This window comes from Mixophyes fleayi, chromosome 5 (genome assembly GCF_038048845.1).
Source record: "Mixophyes fleayi isolate aMixFle1 chromosome 5, aMixFle1.hap1, whole genome shotgun sequence".
Lineage (NCBI taxonomy): Eukaryota > Metazoa > Chordata > Amphibia > Anura > Limnodynastidae > Mixophyes > Mixophyes fleayi.
This window is the reverse complement of record NC_134406.1, coordinates 80,001,671-80,023,756: the sequence shown is the minus strand read 5'-3', so window position 1 is coordinate 80,023,756 and position 22,086 is coordinate 80,001,671. Positions and strand designations below refer to the sequence as shown.

The following is a 22,086-nucleotide window of genomic DNA, read 5'->3' as shown; positions in this document are numbered from 1 at the left end:
ACATGGCATTAGCACACTGTAGCTCACAGATGCATATGTTTGTAATTAATAATTGTTTCTCATGTAGAATAGAGACTGGTTTCACTTAATTGGAAGGGAGTTAAATGTTACAATGGCAGTGCTGTTATAGTGTAACATCAAAGAACTATGGAATAACAGTAAATTGTTCATCTCTGGGCACAGATTTCCAGCACCAATCCTCTGTGATCCAGACTAGTGTGTATTTCCAGGACGGCTTCCCTAGAGTTTCTTCTGTCAAAATGACTCTTTGCAATGATTGATCTTTTGTAATTAAAACTTTAAAAAACTGTAAAAATTGCAGAATATTTGCCTCCTACACTTGTTTCAAAATGTTATATGTCTCACTGGTGGAATTTGGCCTTTAGTGTTCCTCCTTGTCCTTATAATAACCCCACCACACAGCATGATGAATTGACATAGTCATCCCAGATGTATTCATTGACTATAATTCAGCAAAATGTCATTTTACAAATACAGTGCACAATAGTGAAGCAAAAACTCAACTGAAAGATTTTATCACTAGAACTGTGCACCTCTGCACGACTTCATTCATAACAACCTGGGACAAAGGCTTAAAAGTTAGTACTTTCACTACATATTCTTATCAGGGTTACAGATAGCATTCTCGTCTCAGACAGTTCTGGACGGCAAATATAATAGTGAATGTGTAGTCAATTATAATGTAATAATTGTAACCATCCATCAGAACTTCCCCTAATCTGTCCTCTTTCAAACGAACATTAAAAACCCACCTTTTCCTTAAAGCCTTCCAGTCTCATGCCTAAACTCCCACCGGTCGGCTACCTCTCTTTCTCATCCCTTCTTCCCTTCTCCCCCTTCCTCCCGTCTCTCCGTCTCATCCATGTGTCTGTCTGTCTTCCCCTCCCTTTAGATTGTTCGCTCCTTTGAGCAGGGCTCTCCTACCTTCTGTTTCCATCACTTTTAACTGCGCTCTCCAGCTACTCAGCTCACCTCCTCTCAGTCCCTCTGCCCTCTGTCTCCTCTCGCTTCTCTCCGCTCCCCTCAGTAACTCTCAACCTGTCATCCGTGCCCACCCTCTTGGGCCATAGCTACCTGCCTGTACTCACTTTTCCCCTCCCTCCCTCTCTTTCATGCTGTGCCTGAGCCCCCAGAGTTATAGTGCTTACTGTTACTTGTACTGTGCTGTTTCACCTTGTACTGTGCCATTGTTTGTCCTTGTACGGCGCTACGGATACTTTGTGGCGCCCTATAAATAAAAATGAATAATAATAATAATAATCCATGAATTACATACATTCTTATGATCTAATTTAGCAGACTTCCTTATGGAATCACTCTTCTTTACTCTATGCCCCACTCTCTCTCTCTCTCTCTCTCTCTCTCTCTCTCTCTCTCTACTCTGCACACACTTCACTAGTTTCTTTCTGACCTTCTCTAGGAGATATTATTGAGACGACCACAGGTGAATCCTCACTGGTGGATAAATAAAGGATTAGCAAGTCATAGGAAGTGCTTTTTAAAGTTAGGTCTTTAGCATTTCAAAAAATGAAAATAAATTTCTCTGTGACCATAAACAATTGGTTCTTATTATACTTTCTGCAAGAGCTACTTGTGTAGATTACTGTAGAGAGTCTTCACTCAAATGATTGTTTATTTTGTTTTATAGGCTAGTGTGTTAACCCTAAATATGGGTTTATGTAATTGAATTTCATATCACGATATGTGCTGCCCAGAATTGTCTGAAGAAAGACACCTAACAATAATCGTAATAAGGACATTATGGCAAGTGAAGGTGTTCTCTTGCAAAGGCATCTTGAAAATGTGCAGCCATAGATATATATGCATATGCATAGATAGATAGAGAGATAGATAAATAGATAGATAGATAGATAGATAGATAGATAGATAGATAGATAGATAGATAGATACATGATAGGTTAATTGGCTGCTGACAAAACTGACCCTAGTTAGGGAATTTAGACTGAAAGCTCCACCAATTTGGGCAGGGATTGATGTGAATGACAAGTATTCTATGTACAGCACTGCGGATTGGTTGTGCTATATAAATAAATGGTGGTGATGATGGTATATATATATATATATATATATATATATATATATGTATATATACACACACACACACACACACACACACAGTATGTAACTATATATATATATATGGAGCATGTTTAAGTTAGACAAGATTGAGCTCTGTCGCATGGCGCAGTTCTCAGCTACCTGTGCCACACTGCCATTGGGGTACAGTGGGGTGGGCATGTTCAATACAGGGTGATCAAAGCCAAACTTTAATGTACTGCATCTGTATTTCTATATTGGGTCTGCATTTGAGCTGACATGTGTGACTGTCATTTGCTATTTGATATTATCATTTGTCACCTGGGATGTGAATAGAAATACATGCTGTAAGTCAGATTAACCTAATCATTGCCTTTGTAATGATGAAAAATATTATATACTAGTATAGTATATAAAAAGTATATTCAGAGGCTCCAGCCTGTATAGTCTACTGTTTGTACTGTGTACGGCGCTGCGGAACTCTTGTGGCGCCTAACAAATAAAGGATAATAATAATATACTAACGTAACAAAATAATCTGAGACTGAGCTAAGGATATTTATAGTGGAAATATATTTGGCTAGTTGTAACATACATAGCTTCATTTATTAAATGTGTTAATCTTAATATAGAAAAAAAACTTCCCACTTGTGATATTGATATTAATAACTTAGTACTTATCAACCTTTTATTATTAAGGCTGCAGCCAACTAAAGAATCTTGGCTGCCACCTACTGGGCATTACATTTATTGCTGCATTACAATGTAAATTTCAAGTTGTCTATTATAGTTATTTATAGGAGCTTGATTATTGGTTGTACACCTCATGTATTCAACAAATGGTGAAAATGTCAGAGCTATAAATTCCTATCGACTAACAAGCTTCACTTGTAAGCTGCAAATTGTAGCACCCTCTATGATTGATTGATGTTCTTAGTTTGACATCTACTATAGTTGAAGTATAAAGATTTCAATGCATATTAAACATGTACTGCATGCACAGAAGTAGCTATATTGTCTTGTCAATGAATTATAAATATATATTGTAATGCCCATTGATATACCAAGTGTGTATTATAAAACATTTTTTATGTCTCATTTGGGTAAAATATATTGATTAACATATATCTCATCTCATATGAACAATAATAGCTACTTTTAAGGAAGAAAAATGTTTGGCTAGAAGCCTAGAACACTAAATAAAGGGGGGTTTGTTTGTTTGTTTGTTTGTTTTAGGCCTGCAACTAAACATAGGTGGAAATATGAGCAAATTAGCAGTTAGTAGTAATTAGGAAATATCTTTGAACCAATATCTGTCACTCTAAAATTAGTCTTCATGTTATTTTATATGTACACTTGTTTGTGTAAATGTATAAACTGGACATTGCCACTTTAGGAGTATCTGACTAGTTCTTAAGATTATATTTTTAAATATTTGAATCATAGTTGATCTTCTTAGTATGGACTAACGGGGCTCCTTTGCCCACAGTGTATGTTACCTTTAAGTACAGAGGAGTCTGGGGACTCAATAACAGCAGGTCCAGAATATTGCCAGAGGTCCAGAGCCACAGGTTAAATAACAGTGCCCAGAACCAGATCATACGCCACAGAATGCAGCAACGTTCAATTCAGCTTTGAGCGCAAAGGACACTTACTACAGGCCACGATTTCAGGGAGGGAATAGGGCAGGGAAGGAACATTTGCCCGTAGTCAACGTACAGTAAGCGCGTGCCAATCTCGAACGCACACATCTCGTGCTTCAGCTTTATGTCACAACCATTAGGGAGAATATTAATGTGGAATAAATAGACATTTTATGAACATTAGATATCTGTCTCTATGCTAAGAAGGACAATTTATTACTATAAGATTCTTTATTCAAACGGTTGTTTTACTCTAGATACATGATAAAAAAAAAGCAATATTTTATTTCATTCCAAAACATCAATCACAAAAATATTATGATGTGTTTATATTATTAAAACTTATGGCATAAACACAGCATAGATATATATATATATATATATATATATATATATATATATATATATATACATACATATATATCCTATAGACACACACACACACAGGATCACGCTTCGATAGCAAACAGTCTCCTGTGCTTTCCTTAGATTTGGGACTAATCCAATGATTTTAGTGATAGAAAGTCATTTTAAACCTCAATGAAAATCCTTTACTCACTTAGGCAATCGGGCCATGCCTTCTGTCCTCCCTGTCGACTACAATCTACCATGTGGGACCCCTGGCATTCAAGGGGATACTTACCTCTGGCCCCTACCTTATGGGTTATTCTCCTCCATAGGAAGATGGAGAAATTTAAGTTTCAGCATTACAGACAACTTGCGTGTTAACAGCACTTACTGGACAGCTGCAATGGATATCGGTCCACTGCCATCCTGTGTCTTGCAAAGGGAGCAGATGTGCAATTAAATATTTGATATGGTTTAATTTATTTATTTTTAACGTCCAAGAGGCTTGTTCTCCCTTTAACTGTACTTGTTAACATATCTCAGATAACGAAAAACAAATGTACTTTAGTTCTTACCTCTAGGGGGGAGGAGGGAGGAGGATGAACACAGTCAGGGAGTTTTCATTTGATGGAAAGAGACAAGCTTTGTAGCTCATAGAAAAATAAGAGTAATTTAAATTGTTCAAATGGCTGCTCTCTGCGGCTGACATTATTACAAAAGGCATTGTAAGTCTTGCTGTTAGTTTATTAATGTATATATTTCTGATAATTGGTGAATGACATAACTACACAGTTGCAATTAAAGTGTTCCACTTTGATTGTGCAGACTGCCAGCTGCCACTCTCATTGTCTGACAAATAGAGGCGAAAAATGTACTAAGAAATGTCATGGTGCATTACATGTACTCTGCACAATAACATTTGATTGTACTTTTGTTGCCCTGTGTTAATGTACATGGCACTCTTGTTTTGAACACCAGCGTTAAATCATACCTCCCAACTTTGGAGCTCTGGGAATTGACACAGGGAACGTGCCTAACGTATTTTAAGCGTTAACCTGACCATTTCCATCCTCCCCTCTCCTCTAATTACCTATTAATTTCCGCATACTCTATCCTACAAATTCCTGACCCGTGGGAAAAAGCCTAAATTGGATCAATTGGGAGGTATGGTAAGTATTGGAAGCCAAGAGGGGTGCAGTCTTAATTATTCTATATTGTATACATCATTTTTAATAAGGCCTTTAAGAATTTTTTGGGGCGTGCCTTTAACTCAAGGTAAAAAATACAATTATTATTAATATTATTAGTAATGCTGTATGATAATTTGATTACACCGTCAACTATTGTCAAGTATTGATTATTATATTGTATTTAAACCTCACATACAATTTTTTAGTGCTATTTTAAGTTATTTAGTGAGATTTTATCTCCGTATTTCACAAATATCATCAAGTCGTTGAGATTTATCTCTGCTGTCACTTGGATAGCATGGAAACATTAAAATTCAGGACAGCATCAACATAGGGAAGGGGGGGGACGTAACTATAGCAACGTGATTGGAATAATGGAAAAAGTAAATAATAGAAAACTATGAGTCAGATGCACAGCAGCACATTTATTTCATTAGTTGTGCTGATGTCAGAAAACAGGCAACGTGCAGGGCATGCAGGCTGGGAAAACGTCAGCAAAACCCACAGAGAAAAAGCTTGCCCTAGAGTTGGCACTACTGATTAGTACTAGTGAAAAGTTATGCTTCAATAGCACTAATGATAAATACAGTTCTCTGCATACTGTACAGCGTGTGACAATATATGTTGCTTGTTAAAATAAAAGGACTCTGAAGCCAGCGTATAATTTATTTGAAAAGCTTTTTAGAAAACCTGACATTTAAAAGCAAATTGTAGTTTCCATTTAATGGATATATGGTCATAGACCATTTATGCACATGAGTATTTTTGTGTTATAATTAAATAATCGAACATGATCCCCTACACCATCTCTAAGTAGTATAACTGTAGGGCACACATGCCCGAAAATACTCACCTCCCATCATCCTCTAAGACATGAGGCATTTCGCGTGAGTCTCCCGGACTCCCGGGAGAGTGTGGCAAAATCCCTAATCTGCCCACTTCCCAGTGAAGTGGGCAGAATTCGGTTCAAACGTCGCGATTCACCGGGAATCGCGGCGTTTGAACTGCCCCCGCTGTAAAATGACACGTTTTGCGTCATTACGTCACGGGGCCAGGGCCAAAATATTGCGATTTTCAGCGCCCCGTCCCCCTTCGCGCCCACCTCCCCGGCAGGCTCCCGGAAAACATTTTCATAAAGTTGGTAAGTATGCTCTAAGACCATAGCCTGAAACAATTCAAGTACAAACAGTTCTGTGAAACTGAAAGCTGATTGTACAAGCTACAGCTTTAGTACTTGGATAGAGTACAGGCTGAAATAATATGTTTTCATAAAATGCCTTTAAGGGCACATATTACTTGTACGCAATGGAGCTATTATGAGGACTAAACCAATATTCTTGAGTACATAAACTATCCATTCACTTGGAACTCATGGAATAACTGAGACACTTGGATAAGGACAAAATGACTGACGTCACTGTGTGTTTGCACACAAAATGAGTAGCACGCCTTAATTTATTAATTCGACTATTATGCTTTCATTGGTGAGTAATGATTGCACAAATTACCAAGTTTACACAAATGGACAGAGAAATCCCCCTATGAAGGCATTAAATGTTGGATCAAAGGCTTGGAATTTGTCACTCATTTTATATGCAGTGTTTAGCTGTTTAATTACTTCTAGCGATGACATGAAATAGCATTTTAGTAAATTGTTGGCATTGGGTTACTTTTACCATAAAATGCCTGTGTGGTTTGTCTTGGTAATATCAGTGAGTGCACATGGCAGATGAGACATACAGCAGCTCTTGGCATTACTGTTTCCATTTTAAACTCTATTGAGTAGAGATTAATAGAGGTGTTGGGGTATATGTCAAAAGTTCTACCACGCCAGCGATGAAATGTTTTTTTCTGGATCTGTTTGTAGTTCTTTCATAGAGAATGACATTCAAAATATTTTGTCTACATGTGGAACAATGAGAGACTTGCTTTAGTTTAATCCCAGTGATAGCTGCATGTATCTGTAGACAATCACAAAACATTCCAGTGTTCTAACACCATGCAGAAAAGATTCACAAAGTTTAATAGGTACATTATAGCAGACATCATGATGGTACTGGGGTGGTATCAGTGGAGGGCTGAGCAGGTGGTGTCAGCAGGTAGGAAGGAGTAGCACTCATAGCCTCTGGTCCGTAGCTGGCTTGCTTGGTTATTGTTAGAAGTTCCACCAATCGCTGTCATTAACAACTACTAGATAGTTCCTCACCTTATCATTGCCTAATAGTGCAAGAAAGTTACTTATAGAGTGGAGTGTTAGAAAACTTATTTTACTGAAAAACTAATAGGAGTATATTCAGTTAGGTTTGGGCATTGCAGCTATGCGCGATTACGCATGTAAGCGTAGCTGCGATGCCCGCACCTAATTGAATATGCCCCATATATTCTTAGAACAAAGTTCTAGGAATTTAAACACTCTTGGGATAAACACAGGTGTGTCCAAAGAATAAACAATTAATAAATAGTACAGAGAGAGAAGATTAGCCTATGGCCTATATTTGCAGTCAACATGCTTTGCTGCAGTGTCTATAATTTTAAATTTTGTTTAGAACTCAATTAGTAGACAGAGAATGTGGAATTTACAAATCTCCTCCGAAATGAGATCTCATTCTCATGCAAGGAAATCATTTTCATTTGATTTCACTACACTAATGCTTGAAAAAGATACAACAGTATAAATATGTAAAAAAATCTAAGGCAACAGGCACTCATATGTAACCCTCTGTAAAACCAACTGTATTATATTCAATAATATTCAATAATATGATGAGTTATCCCTATGTTTTAGAATATTGGTTTGTTCAAGCTCTGTGTACAATCCTTCCAGAATGCACAATCGGAAAACACCTCATAACTGGCAACATGGAGCAGAATGAGAGCGAATAATTAATAAAAAATTAATAAAAAATAATTATAATAGTAATATCACAGTGTTGCTTTGAAATCTGGTGCACACTAGAGTAATAAAACAAAATGTGATTGTCCTTTATAGTTGTTTCTGCTATAATCAGTACTCAACATAGGCTAGTAGTAGTGGTATGCCATACGGACACTCTTCCTTCTGTCTTCATTGTAAAACTATCAATTTCCATTCACTTATATTTTCAATACCACCACTTCTAAATCTCCATACCTCAACTTCTAAATCTCCATACCTCAACTTCTAAATTTTCACTTCAACCACTGGTAATAATAATAATAATAATAATAATAATAATAATAATAATTGTTTTAACAATAGTTGCTTTTCCAGCTTTATCCTTCAATCAGCACATCTCTCTATTTGATCTAGCAGGTATGAATAAGATAGTAAAATATAACATTCCTACTTTAATATCTTTTTTGTATCTCCTTCATAGCGGTTTTATTGACTGTGTGTTGCATGAGGCGGAAGAAGAAAGCCTCAAACCCCGATAATAACTTAAGTTACTGGAATAATGCAATTACCATGGACTACTTCAACAAGCATGCTGTGGAGTTACCGCGGGAGATCCAGTCTCTGGAAACATCAGAGGTAATGTACTAGATAGGGCATACAACTCTTCACCAGATATTTGCTTCTATTTAATATCTGAATTTACCATTAGGCCAAGTGTCCTCAAACTTGGCAATACCTGGCAGAATGCATTGACCGGTCTCTCTTTACCATAAAACTTCTTCCATTTTGTTATTATTTTGTCCATGTTTTTTTCTATAACCCCAACTTCACATGTTAACCTGTAGATTATGAATTTTAAGCTCCTAGCAACAGAAACCTATAGAAAATTATTCATGAATTGTCAGCAGGATTTCAACAGGAGGATTCTATGTCTATACATACTCTACATATATGACATACAAGCAAACATCAAGTATAAGTCCTGCTCTGCAAACATACAAATATTCTGAAAGAGAAGCTTCTACAGCCAGGGCTGCCATCAGAAATTGTGAGGCCCATTACAAATGAAATCGGCAGTCAACCCCTCCCCTCCTTTCTCCTTGATCATCCCCACTCCCCTTGGTCCAGTGAACGCAGGTGTAGTGTGGAGCCATGAGACCTGGACCTCCCCACATGCACTTTACATGCCATTCAGACCTCCTCACAAGCCCCACAGACATCCCCACAAATCTCCCCACATACCTTTCACATACCCATCAGACCTTCCCACATGCCCCTTACATGCACCTCAGACTTCCCCACATGCTGCTTACATGCTCCTCAGACCTGCCCACTAACACACGGACCACCCCACATTCTCTACCACAGACAGAGAGACCCTGGTACTTTGATGAACACAGATACTGACAGGGGGAGAGAGATATCTTGTTTATTGCAATGACTGGAGGGAAGATTTTACTAGTTTTAGCCTAGGCAGCCCCCACATAACATTAATACCCACCCTTAATAACCACCCTAAATATTAAAAATATGTGGGGTGAGCATACAGGCTAGAGGAGGGGAAGTATGAGAAGATGGGATGACTGGTATAGGGAAAGAGGTGGAGGACAGGAGACAGGGGGATGTCTAGAAACAAAGGAAGCTAATGGGGGGCTAGTCCTTGGGGAGGAGCCAGCCAACAGGAAGTACAATAATGCAGTCCCCCTTATTCAAACCTGGGGCCCACTCAGAACAGATAATTGAAAAATAAAACTCTGGCCTTGCATGGGACCCCCCTGATCAGTCTGGTCCCCATACAGTGGAATTTCCTGTACCCCTCTAATGGCAGCCCTGTACACAGCACTAGTAATGGTAGTGCTAGGACTTCTATTGATCTTTTAATCAGCAACTTTAATGTTTAATCAGGCATTCTCAGCTTTTTTATCGTACTCCCCCATGATCTATGGGTTATCATTGTTTAGAATATATAGCAATTCAGTGCAGTATTTGCCATTCTAGTTCTAGCTGCATTCCAATAAACTTTTCAGCTCCTAACAGTGTTTATGGTTCATGCAGCATATGATCCGATAATACAACACTGTAACAGTGATACAAAGATGATAAAGTAATATACCATTATGTGTGTGTGTGTGTGTGTGTGTGTGTGTGTATGTACACATATATATATATATAATATCAGCAGTCGGTGCGCACAAGTCAAATGATATGGACAATAAATTCTTATCGTGCTTGTTGGTGAACAGTCTCCGTTTCACTATGTTTCAAACACCAGCAGGATGTGATCTGCGCGTCCTTCCCTTCTATCTCCTGATCTCCACAGGCAGGGTCGGACTGGCCCGCCGGGGGACCGGTCTATCCCCCGGTAGGCCCCGACCCTGATCGCTCCCCTCTTCGTTGGTGGGGGAGCGAGTAACTGAAGACAAAAAAAAACAAAAAAAACCTTGCGTGTCTGCGGCGCTGGCTCCGTGCGCACTGAATGCCGGGCGTGACGTCATCACGCCCGACATTCAGTGAGGAGCGCCGCAGACAGAAGACAGAAGACAGAAGAGAATAAAGAATCAGATAGAAAAGGTAAGTGAGGGAATGGAAGAAAGAAGAGAGCATGAAGGGGGAGCATGAAGGGGGAGCATGAAGGGGGAGCATGAAGGGGGAGCATGAAGGGGGAGCATGATGGCAGAGCATGAAGGGGGAGCATGAAGGCAGAGTGGAGGGGGAGCATGATGGCAGAGTATGAAGGCAGAATGAAGGGGGAGCATGAAGACAGAGTGGAGGGGTAGCATGAAGGGGGAGCATGAAGGCAGAGTATGATGGCAGAGTGGAGGGGGAGCATGAAGGCAGAGCATGAAGGCAGAGTGGAGGGGGAGCATGATGGCAGAGCATGAAGGGGGAGCATGATGGGAGAGCATGATGGCAGAGTGAAGGGGGAGCATGATGGCAGAGTGGAGGGGGAGCATGATGGCAGAGCATGAAGGGGGAGCATGATGGGAGAGCATGAAGGCAGAGTGAAGGGGGAGCATGATGGCAGAGTGGAGGGGGAGCGTGAAGGGGGAGCATGAAGGGGGAGCATGATGGCAGAGTGGAGGGGGAGCATGATGGCAGAGTGGAGGGGGAGCATGATGGCAGAGTGGAGGGGGAGCATGATGGCAGAGTGGAGGGGGAGCATGAAGGCAGAGTGGAGGGGGAGCATGAAGGCAGAGTGGAGGGGGAGCATGAAGGCAGAGTGGAGGGGGAGCATGAAGGCAGAGTGGAGGGGGAGCATGAAGGCAGAGTGGAGGGGGAGCATGAAGGCAGAGTGAAGGGGGAGCATGATGGCAGAGTTAAGGGGGGCCAGGAGAAGGGGGAAACAAAAGCAGCATGACACAGGGTGATGAAGGGGGGGCAAAAACAGCATGGAGGGCGCAGTCTGATCATAAGGAGGCCCAGCATGGTGATTAAGGGGCACAGTAATGTGTGTGTGATGGCACAGCGGGCTTGTGGCAATGTAATGTGTGTGTGGTAGGTGGTAGCTAAATAATGGGTGCTATTTTCTTTGTAGGGTGAAGGTGGGACAATTTAATTTAAGATGGGGTGGTTTGGGGGCTTTTAATTAAATGTGAATATGAATTATTTAATGGCAGTGACGGTTGCGGGAAATAGGTATATTTATTATACATAAATGCGATTTATTGCAGGGGCTGTCTGGGGGGAGGGAAATAGGTTTATTAAATGGGAATACTATAACTTTAATGTTGTGGCTGGAGGAAGGCCTAAGTATTAATTGTTGGTCCTATTGATTTAATGCCAGGGCTGGTTGGAATCTTCTAAATGTACCCATTATTTTTTCCAAATAGGGCCCTCAACATTCCAAGATCCAGACAAGCAGCAACTAAAGAAACCAGCAGCTGCAGGTGGTAAAAGTGACAACAACAGGTAGGACAGTCTGTCAAAAATTCTGAGTCTAGTGCAGGCTTGGCTAACCTGTGGCACTCCAGGTGTTGTGAAACTACAAGTCTCAGCACACCCTTCCAGCAATAAGCTGCTATATATTGGCAAAGCATGCTGGGGCTTGTAGTTTCACAACACCTGGAGTGCCACAGGTTAGCCAAGCCTGGTCTAGTGGGACAATACCGATTTATGGTGACTGTTCTGCCCAATCTAAGGGGCAGGTCAGACTGTGTACTCTTTATACACACACTGCATTCTTTATATACTACACTATGGTGCTAGCTGTCCTTCGTGGGCTGACCACTCCCCCTCTAGCGTCTAGTCTCGCCTCTATGATGACTGGCCACACCCCCTCTGGTGGGCCCCTAGCATTGCAGTTCCCCGGTGGGCCCTTCATGCCCCAGTCCGACACTGTCCACAGGGGAACAGCCAACACTCCTAAAATATCACAAAAGAAGGGGCGCTTCCATGGTGTATTATCCAAGTTTAAAAGTTTTATTTCAAACAGTAAAAATGCACGTACCAGATGGTAAAAATATTCAGACATAAATAGTATAACAGCTCAAATCTGATATCCATATACGAACGGCTCTATCTGCAGCAGCTCGAAATCAGAGAGTATCCATAGTCACCTCTACGCGTTTCATCCAATAGGACTTCATCATAAGTTAACCCGTGCATGATACTCATGCTTTCTAGTCAAATCAAGCTACTTAAGGTGTTAAAAAGGTTCTTGTCATGCATTTGGGCCTAGCCCAGGCCTCCTCAGGGGAAGAGCGTTACTTCCCGACGCAAACACCCTTTTTTAACGTGGTTTTGTCCACATGTCACCACCTCATCATTTTTCTCCATCACCTCATCCTTCATCTTTATCGCCACATCTATCCAGATGTCTATCCAGACACAGGGATCTCTCTCAGCGGTCCTGAGTATCACACTCCTCTCGCTCTGTCACCCCCGGCAACCACCAACCACTCCCAACTGTCACTTTTCCTTCAAGAAATATATATATATTTTTTTAAAATCTTTATAAACACTTTTAACAATTAACAAATTAAATTAACAAATTAAAAACATCTTAGTATACCAAATTTCATCCCTTTCTGAGTTTTTTTCCCCACACACACTAAGAATTTAGTAAGTCAGTGTATAACTCCGCCCAGCAGGCAGCGCTGCAGCAAATTTCATCCCTTTCTGAGTTTTTTTCCCACACACACTAAGAATTTAGTAGGTCAGTGTATAACTTCGCTCAGCAGGTGGCGCTGCAGCTTGTTTTGTTTTTTTTCACACACAGACACACGCCACTAGGCTTTTATATAGTAGATATATATATATATATATATATATATATATATATATATATATATATATACAAGTTAACCCGTGCATGATACTCATGCATTCTAGTCAAATCAAGCTACTTAAGGTGTTAAAAAGGTTCTTGTCATGCATTTGGGCCATAGCCCAGGCCTCAACCACCAACCACTCCCCACTGTCACCCCCGGCAACCACCAACCACTCCCAACTGTCACTTCTCCTTCAAGAAATATATATATATATATTTTAAATCTTTATAAACACTTTTAACAATTAACAAATTAAATTAACAAATTAAAAACATCTTAGTATACCAAATTTCAGCCCTTTCTGATTTTTTTTTTCCACACACACTAAGAATTTAGTAGGTCAGTGTATAACTCCGCCCAGCAGGTGGCGCTGCAGCTTGGTTTTATTTTTTCCACACACACACAGACAGACTAACACACGCCACTAAGCATTTATATTATAGATATATATATATATAATATTTACTTTTATTATGACTATGCTAGTTATAATACATAGGTATATTAGAAATTTAATAGCACTTTCAGTATTAGTCGCTATTGCTGTACAATACAGTACGTTTTTACTTTTTTATTGTTTCTAATCATAGAGAGTAGCTGTGACTAATATGCGCATAGAATTCAGTTGCCGAGCCCCATAGCAAATTTTTGGGGGGATGCTATTCAGTCCAATATGAAGGTATAGAAGCCCCGCTCTGCACTTCTGAGCGTGAGTGGGTCCATTGATGGGCCCCAATCTTCACTGTGCATGCTCAGTTGCTTCCACCATTGCTGGCAACACAATGCATACTTGTAGAGATAAGATAAAAACAGAAGATACAAGCAGTGTGCAACATATTGTAGACAGGGAACATGGCTTAGCCAAAGGAAATGGGAAAAGAGTGGGAGGAAGGGTCAGTAGTGGAGCATAATATTAAGTGACCTGTAAAATATTAAATGTACGATATTGAAATCTAGCAGTCGTTCAAACAAAATAGATAAACTGGAAGTAATGATGTTAAAAGAGACATTTCATAGAGTAGATATAACTGAGAGTTGTCAGGATGAAAATTACAAATGGGAAGTGAATTTTGAAGGATACAGCAGGAAGGGCGGAAAAGGGGAAGAAGTTGTATATATGTAAAAAGATTTTTAAGACCTGTCCAGTGGAGAAAATTATGACAATATAGAGTCCATATGGGTAGGTATATAAGTGGCAAAAAAGTACAGACGAGGGTTTGTTATAAACCATTTAGCATAAATGATTGTACTGAAATTAAATTATTATTATAAACTAGCTGAAGTACCTGGCGTTGCCCGGGTTTAAATCTTCAAGTTATTAAGTTATCAATGAGTTGGATGTAACTGTCAATATGTGAAAATAATTAGCAGCTAAGATGTCATCCAAATCCATCCAGTGGAAGGCCCAGAACAGGCTGCCCAAGTCAATGTTCTGCCCAGCGTACACCAACAGGAGCACCGACTGGGACCCCATTCACTTCATTAGGTATACCAGACCAACTGCCATCCCCTTTGTGAAGTTTCCAAATCCATTCAGTGAAAGGGCCAGAACAGGCACCACGGGCCAAAGTTCTGCCCAGCTTACACCAACAGGAGGTCAAACCTGGGCCTCAACCCCCTAGTATGTCTTCTGGGTTCCAATGTTACTCTCTGTGAAGTTTTCATCCAAATCCATCCAGTGGAAGGGCCAGAACAGGCTCCCTGGGTCAAAGTTCTGTCCAATATACAGGAACAGAAGGTCCAATTGGGATCCTAACCCCCTAAAACCTGGCCAGGATCCATTTGGACCACCTCACATTGGTGTCATCCCAATCTGTGCAGGGGTGTCCAAATGCCTAACCAGGCAGACAAACAAACAGGCCAATTATTTTTATTTGTAAGATTGAAAGGGCTGCAAAGAAAAATTTGGTGCTCCTCATGGGTGATTTTTAACTATCTAGGTATAGACTGAGAGAAGTCAAGAGGTAGATGATGAGGTATTGTTCTGTTTTGGTTCATAGCGGACTGCGAACATTAGTGTCACTAGTTGGCTTCAAAGGAGCCGCAGTGTTAGGAGACCACTAATCTCAATGGTTTAGCAAAAAGACAAAATGCAAACAGAGCTTCAAACTCTCAGAAGTTCCTTATAATCTATTATTTGACTCCAAAGGAAGCGAGGGATATGTTGATGATCCAGGGACAGTTTTTTGTCCAGGATGAAGCACGATTGGGGACATTCTACCCTGTGTTTATCTACTCACATTATTTTCAGAACAGCACCAGTTATATTTAATTCTGCAGTATAGAATACACATGATTAATGATAATAAGCTTTGTGCATGACACCCCAATGCCATTTGCTATGATGCATTGTGGTTTATGCCTTAAAGTTGTTACATGCAGCTTTATTAACCCATGCTCTCACAAACTGAATTCAGGCTTTAGCCTTACAGCACTGAAGGACAATACTTTTATTGGGACTTATTTGGTGGAAAAGCATGCAAATGCAACCTGTAATAAAACAATCCCCACTGTTTAAAACATAACTAATTTAAAGCATGCACATAGTAAAAACCAGCTACAGGCTAGTTAGTGCAGGATTGGTGTCTCTATGTGACCCACCATGTAAAAATAAGCCCCACGCTGAAAAGTCCCTAAGACCCCGGCCATCTATACCAAAAATAGCTAAAAAAAAAAGACAACGCAAAATATTTAACTTAAGTATAATTAAATAAAACACTCCTCAAAACTCTCATTCCCCACTTTATTAAATGAACAAAATTTTTGTCCTTGATCCGTCATAATTCAAATGGAAAATAAAGTCTTTTCTTTCTAAAAGCATAGTAGCCCAAATGGTGAGAAAAAGAGCAATAGCAAATGATTCACACGCACACTACGAATGATTGAAGTAAAATGATTAAAGTCAGGAGTAACTGTGCCCACACTTCAAAATCCAGCCATTACAACCATTTCCACACACTGGCCACTTGTGATTGGCTATTGGTGTAGCTGTACCAGCTATGATCACTTTGAGCTATTTGTAATGTGGAGGAGGGTTCCCTTTTGAACTACATCAGATCAAGAAAGAAGAAATTTGTTTTGTATATTGAAGTAGTGAATAAGTGTTTTGGGAGTTCAAGTCATTCGAACTTAATTTTAAAATTGTGTATGTGTCTTTTTTACTTTTTTGGTGCAATGTTAAATCTAGGATCTATGAAATCAAGATGGCAATTTCCTCTGACCTGCCAGCAACTAAGTTTGTTCCATTCTAGCCAATAAGTTCCTTGTAGGTTAACTAATTTTCAAATTAAATCTTCCTGGCTCCTGGGTTTAAGAATATCACCATGTGATTTCACTTGCATAGCAATCTATGCTTCAACCAGCCTGTAATCCACTGATGACAGAAGATATTTTTCTTTCACAAACTCTAGGTCACTCTGGTGAATTTTTCTGCCTTTGATCCCTTTTCACAGATGGACCATTTATAAACACCCATTCCTTAACGATAGTGGATGAAGAGCTCTACTAATTTATTTGCTTATAGGCTCCTTGATCAGTGCATAAAGCATTAGAAACATTGCCCTAGTTATAGACCTGAATCAAGTGTCAGCCTGCATGAATAGATCCAGGCAAACTGGAAGCTGGCTGCTAATTATTAATTGCCAGTTTACATGGAATATTTAAGTGATGCTAAGAGGGAAGATCTCCTATGACTCCTCACAGTCCCCAATCGTTCAAATAATAATATAATAAAAATAAATAAAGTAAAAAATTAAAATTCCTACTTACCTTTTCACCACATAGCTACATCAAATGGTATATAAAAGTACACGTATTTAGTATCCCTATACTCAGTAAAACTATCTAATTAATGTTTTGGACAAATTAATTGAATGGCACTATTTATGGAAAAGTAACATTCTTTAGAATATGAAAACATGATTTGTTCACTTTTTGCATGCAATTTTCTGTATATTGTGATAAAAATAAAAATATATTCATTTAAATATGCTACTAAAAGGACAACAATATAAAATTTGCTGGAATATAGTAAAAAAAAATAAAAAAAATTCCAAGTGGAGCAATGCATTGTAAATATAAAAGGGTAATAAGGGGAAGTCTGTGATTGCTTTGTGTTAGCACAGAGACTGAAAGTCCAACGGTGAAGTAAATATGCTAATGACCATTTAATAACTAGTGTCATTAATTACCACTTTAAAAAAGTAGTATCCAGTTTAAACTCAGCTCTATTTCAAGTTCTGCTCAATTTACTCTGATACACATAGTATAGTAAAGGGAAAAATGATAATGATATCAACAACGATTGCACACAAAGTCTCATTTAAGTAACCTGTATTCTTATTAACAATAGGTATTTTCAATAATAATCTTTGCATATATAACACAATGTAGAAAGCATAATATATTACATCAAAAACAATGCATTGCCTACTTCAACTGTTTTATCAATGTGAATATGAGTCAATGAATATGTGTATCTCAGATTTATGTTATTTAGATTGTTTGAGAAGTTCTATATATGATCGCAGCGATATCCTAGCATCACAAATGCAATGCAGATCACTTGCATCCAATATCACTGCTCACATATACTGTATATCTTGCTTAATATATTGCTGCCACTGCCAGTGTACAACTCCTATCAACTCCTATTGCCTAGTTAGTACAATAAACACTTCTCACTAAAACATCACTGCTTAGTAAAACTTATCTAACAGACAATAACTTGCCAATGCAACATCACTACTTAGTAAAACTCCTCAGTCGCAAACCTCACAGTGCAAGCCCATTATGATCAAAGAGTGTGTGTATGTCTGTGTCCAGAAAGTGTCTGCTAAAGGAAGTGACCAACAAAATGGCGGACTCAGAGTTGTCTTAAGAGGTGTAAATTAGAAAGGCCACTGTGGTTGGAGACCTGCCCATTCAATGGCCTCAGCAGGTCATAATTCTAAACCAGAAAAGCTGGTTTGCTAAAGGTGTGATTAGTATAAATTACTGAAGAGGGATTCCCTTTATTAGTAAACATTAAAATGTATTTAGTCTTCGAGGTAAAAATACATCCACATATTAAGGGGATAAGAAATACAGTATTTTTCACTATATTTTTTAGATATTTATTGGCCTAAACCAACAGTGGTCAACACCCTGTTAACATTTAGAATCAAAACACAAAAACAATCACAGTTAAAACAATAATTTGCATAAAAGTTGGACATTAGTGAAGTATCTGCTAAAACAGATGCAATATTGCTATATAACCTAAAGCTGAAATGTGTAATTGAATATATGTGGCACGCGTTCCATTGGATTAGCATTTGTCTCACCACAGGCATTTGATAAATGATCCACTTACGATACAGAAGAAGCAATGGTGTAAAGACTTCAAAATATAGCAAGACAAATTCATACAAAGATACCTACTGACAGTTCCAAGTTACAAGTTAGGACTTTAAACAATGTGCTTAGCCTCATCATAGGATACAACTAAAAATATGTCGCACATCAATAAAATCTTAAAATAAAATTTACACCAAAAGTGATAAAATGCTCATAGCTCATGCATTATTCCACAATGAAATACTGCACAGGACATTTTTTTATTACAGCTGTGTCCTTGTAAATTCTAGCATACCAAAACAGTACACCGTTAATCGCAGTTATATATAAGTTGTATATTTGCTGTTTATTTACATTGCTTTTTAGTATAACACTTTTGTACACTTATTTTTGAGGCATTACAAATAATAATAGTTAATATGTCTAAGAAAAAAACTATCCATATTCAGGGCTATAACTTAACTATTAAGTTTGCTCATAAGCAAAATTAATTCAGTTAAGACAGTGAATGAAGCTGACCTATCATACACTAAAGACACCATGGGCTAATCCTGGCATATAAGCTTCTTAAAAGAGTAAATATTCAGAGACACCTTTACTGTTTATCAAGCATTTGCTAGGAGAGAACTCAAACTGAAAATTGACCCTTTCGATATGGAGAGATTTCTGCCTGGTAACAAAATATTGCATTTATACAGTAACAAGTTACTTTGGCTCAATTGCATTCCATGTGTATATTCATTAAGGAATTAATGCAATGTTCACTTTCCTTTTCTCTTTTAATTATTTCAGTATACATCAACGTAACTCATCTTGGTTGATGTGGATTAATGGCCCTTTTACTGAGATAAATATTATTCTACTCACCACTTAATAACTCATCAGCCACATTTATAAAAAAAAAAAAATCTGAGGCAGCTGAGCCTACAATTTTATGATGTTAGCTTGTATCATTGTAAGTGATAGTTGTTCATTGTCATAGGCTTCTTATACAACTGACTAATTCTTCATATCTTTTGTGAATTCTCCAAGCAGACAACTGAACCACAGGTCACGGTGGGCTTCTCCCTCTTTCTACCTACTCTATAAACGCATTTCTTTTTGCTCTGATGTCAGCCAAATAGCATACTGGCAGGAAAAGGAGTTGCATCCAGTCAGCATTCTGCAGCTTATGGAGTTGAAACAGCAAATCAATCAGCTACAGTGAAGTGGAGAAATAGAGCAGGGATGGTACATGGCTTAATTAACATACCATTGTAATAGCCGATTGATGTATTTTATCTTTTATTATAATAATAATTATTATTGTGTGTTTTTTTACTTTTCGTCCCCCCTTAAGATTGCACAACATAGTACAAAAATGTAGGGTCATAACAGGTTGCTTATAAATGAGTTATTATTGCTTTGTAAATATCAACTCCCCAATTTGTATGTTCTTTCATACTGACATATTTATTTTCCTCTTAGGATCATCTTTCAGAGCCTCGCTCTCCAGCCAATGGTGACTACCGAAACAGTGGAATGGTTCTTGTCAATCCATTTTGTCAGGAAACACTTTTTTCAGGACATGAACAAGTTTCTGAAATATGAAGAACATGAAAGCAGGATGTGCCCATTATTGTACTTTATTTCTAGTCCAAAACAGAAACATAAACATCTTTAATAAAAAGGACAACTTACACCCAGACACTGAAGAAGGTATACGCTCTATCTATTGACTCACTGTAGAAACTGAATACCAAACAGTTTAATGTTTAGTTGGGTTTAGTTAACCTTACAGCCATCCCTCCAAAAAGCAGATCTGAGTAATAACTTAATAAACCTATATAGTATAAATATGCTTTGTGTACCCTCTTTTCCTCCCATGATTACAATGTTTTCAGCTTGTTTTCCTAAGATTTGTCATCTTTTTACAATTGTGGTAAGACTTTACAGAACAATCTGTGGCTTTATAAATAAAGTTATTGATATGTAAAAATGTTGTTTCTTTATTATATAATATTATTATTTATTAAAATCAGCATACAACAGCTATTTTTAGGTGTGTTTGACTAGGGTCAGAGCACTTAGAGCCTTGATAGACTCGTCTAAAGTTAGATTGAATCTCCGTCTTATAAGGCAGACGTAAATTGCTTCCAAAACAAAACAAAACACATTTTGCACAGGTAAGTTGAGCCAGACATGTCTAAGCTGATGGAAATCATTATCAATTTGGAACCTACACCAGTGGTCAAGCACCTGCTAGTTTTATGTCTTCTGACGGACGCTTGTGCCTCTGAGTCTCAGTCTACATAAGACACATTTGTTCAAACATACCTTTACATGCCTCCTCCTTTCCCTGTTCTGCCTCCTCAGTCTTAATGGGCAGGTGAGCAGGAGATGAAGTGCATTGGGTTAGAACAAACTTTAACCAATCAAATCATGAGAATCTTAACTGCAGTACAGATTATTTCAGTTCAGCCAATTCCTGCGTGTTCACATATGATCAAATTTGATGCAAGGTCCATGTCATACTGATATAAGAAGATCGTGGTGTCAAATGAATGTCTATAGAAAATACATAAATCCACCTGCAGCTACATCACAATTCTTTCTAAATATTGATATTCTGCAGCTATTCAAATCAAAAGAGGACCTGCGCTCAACTCCAAACGGCAAGAGCAGCAAGAATTCAGGAATCCCTTTCTGTGTACCAAGCAATGTATAACAAATAAATGCGCTCAAATTGTCTAGAACATATCTATAATGTAAATAGTAACTATTGGTAGAATAAGATAGTTGACATGAAATGGTGCAGAATTGCAAAAAACTGTGAATTTAATTGGCATAAATAAACATTCCAGAAAAAAGGGGAATGAGTATTATCAACAATAATTGGATATTGATAAATGAATACATACATGAAATGAAAATAAAAATAACAATAAGAGTAAAAATAAAAATAAAAATAAAATTAAAATAAAATAAAAATAAAAATAAAAAATCCGGAAAGTGCAAAAAATGCAGTCCAAATAGATGCACTAATAAAAGTCCTGGTAAAAAATGGCTCAAAATGACCTAAGAAAACAAACAGCAATAGTCCCAAACGGGGATGCAAAAACTGTCATTTGACACCACGATCTTCTTATATCAGTATGACATGGACCTTGCATCAAATTTGATCATATGTGAACACGCAGGAATTGGCTGAACTGAAATAATCTGTACTGCAGTTAAGATTAAGATATGTGCTGCGGTCATCCGGCAAATATCACGATGGTAGACAGGGTGAAATCAGGAAGGCTAGCGGTGGAGCTCACAGGAACCGATAATAACTGTGTCCCTAGCGATGCTGCAGTATGATG

At 38.4% G+C, this 22,086-nt stretch overlaps 1 protein-coding gene across 1 annotated transcript in view; it reads left to right on the top strand.

Annotated features, from left to right (window-relative positions):
- TMEM108 (transmembrane protein 108) overlaps window positions 1-20,720 on the top strand; it is a 202,971-nt gene extending 182,251 nt beyond the window's left edge. Inside the window, exons 5-6 of the mRNA XM_075212451.1 lie at window positions 8,617-8,771; window positions 20,210-20,720. Coding sequence (XP_075068552.1) covers window positions 8,617-8,771; window positions 20,210-20,332 — 278 coding nt within the window. The 3' untranslated portion in view covers window positions 20,333-20,720. The remainder of the gene's footprint in view (window positions 1-8,616; window positions 8,772-20,209) is intronic.
- Window positions 20,721-22,086: the final 1,366 nt, after the last annotated feature.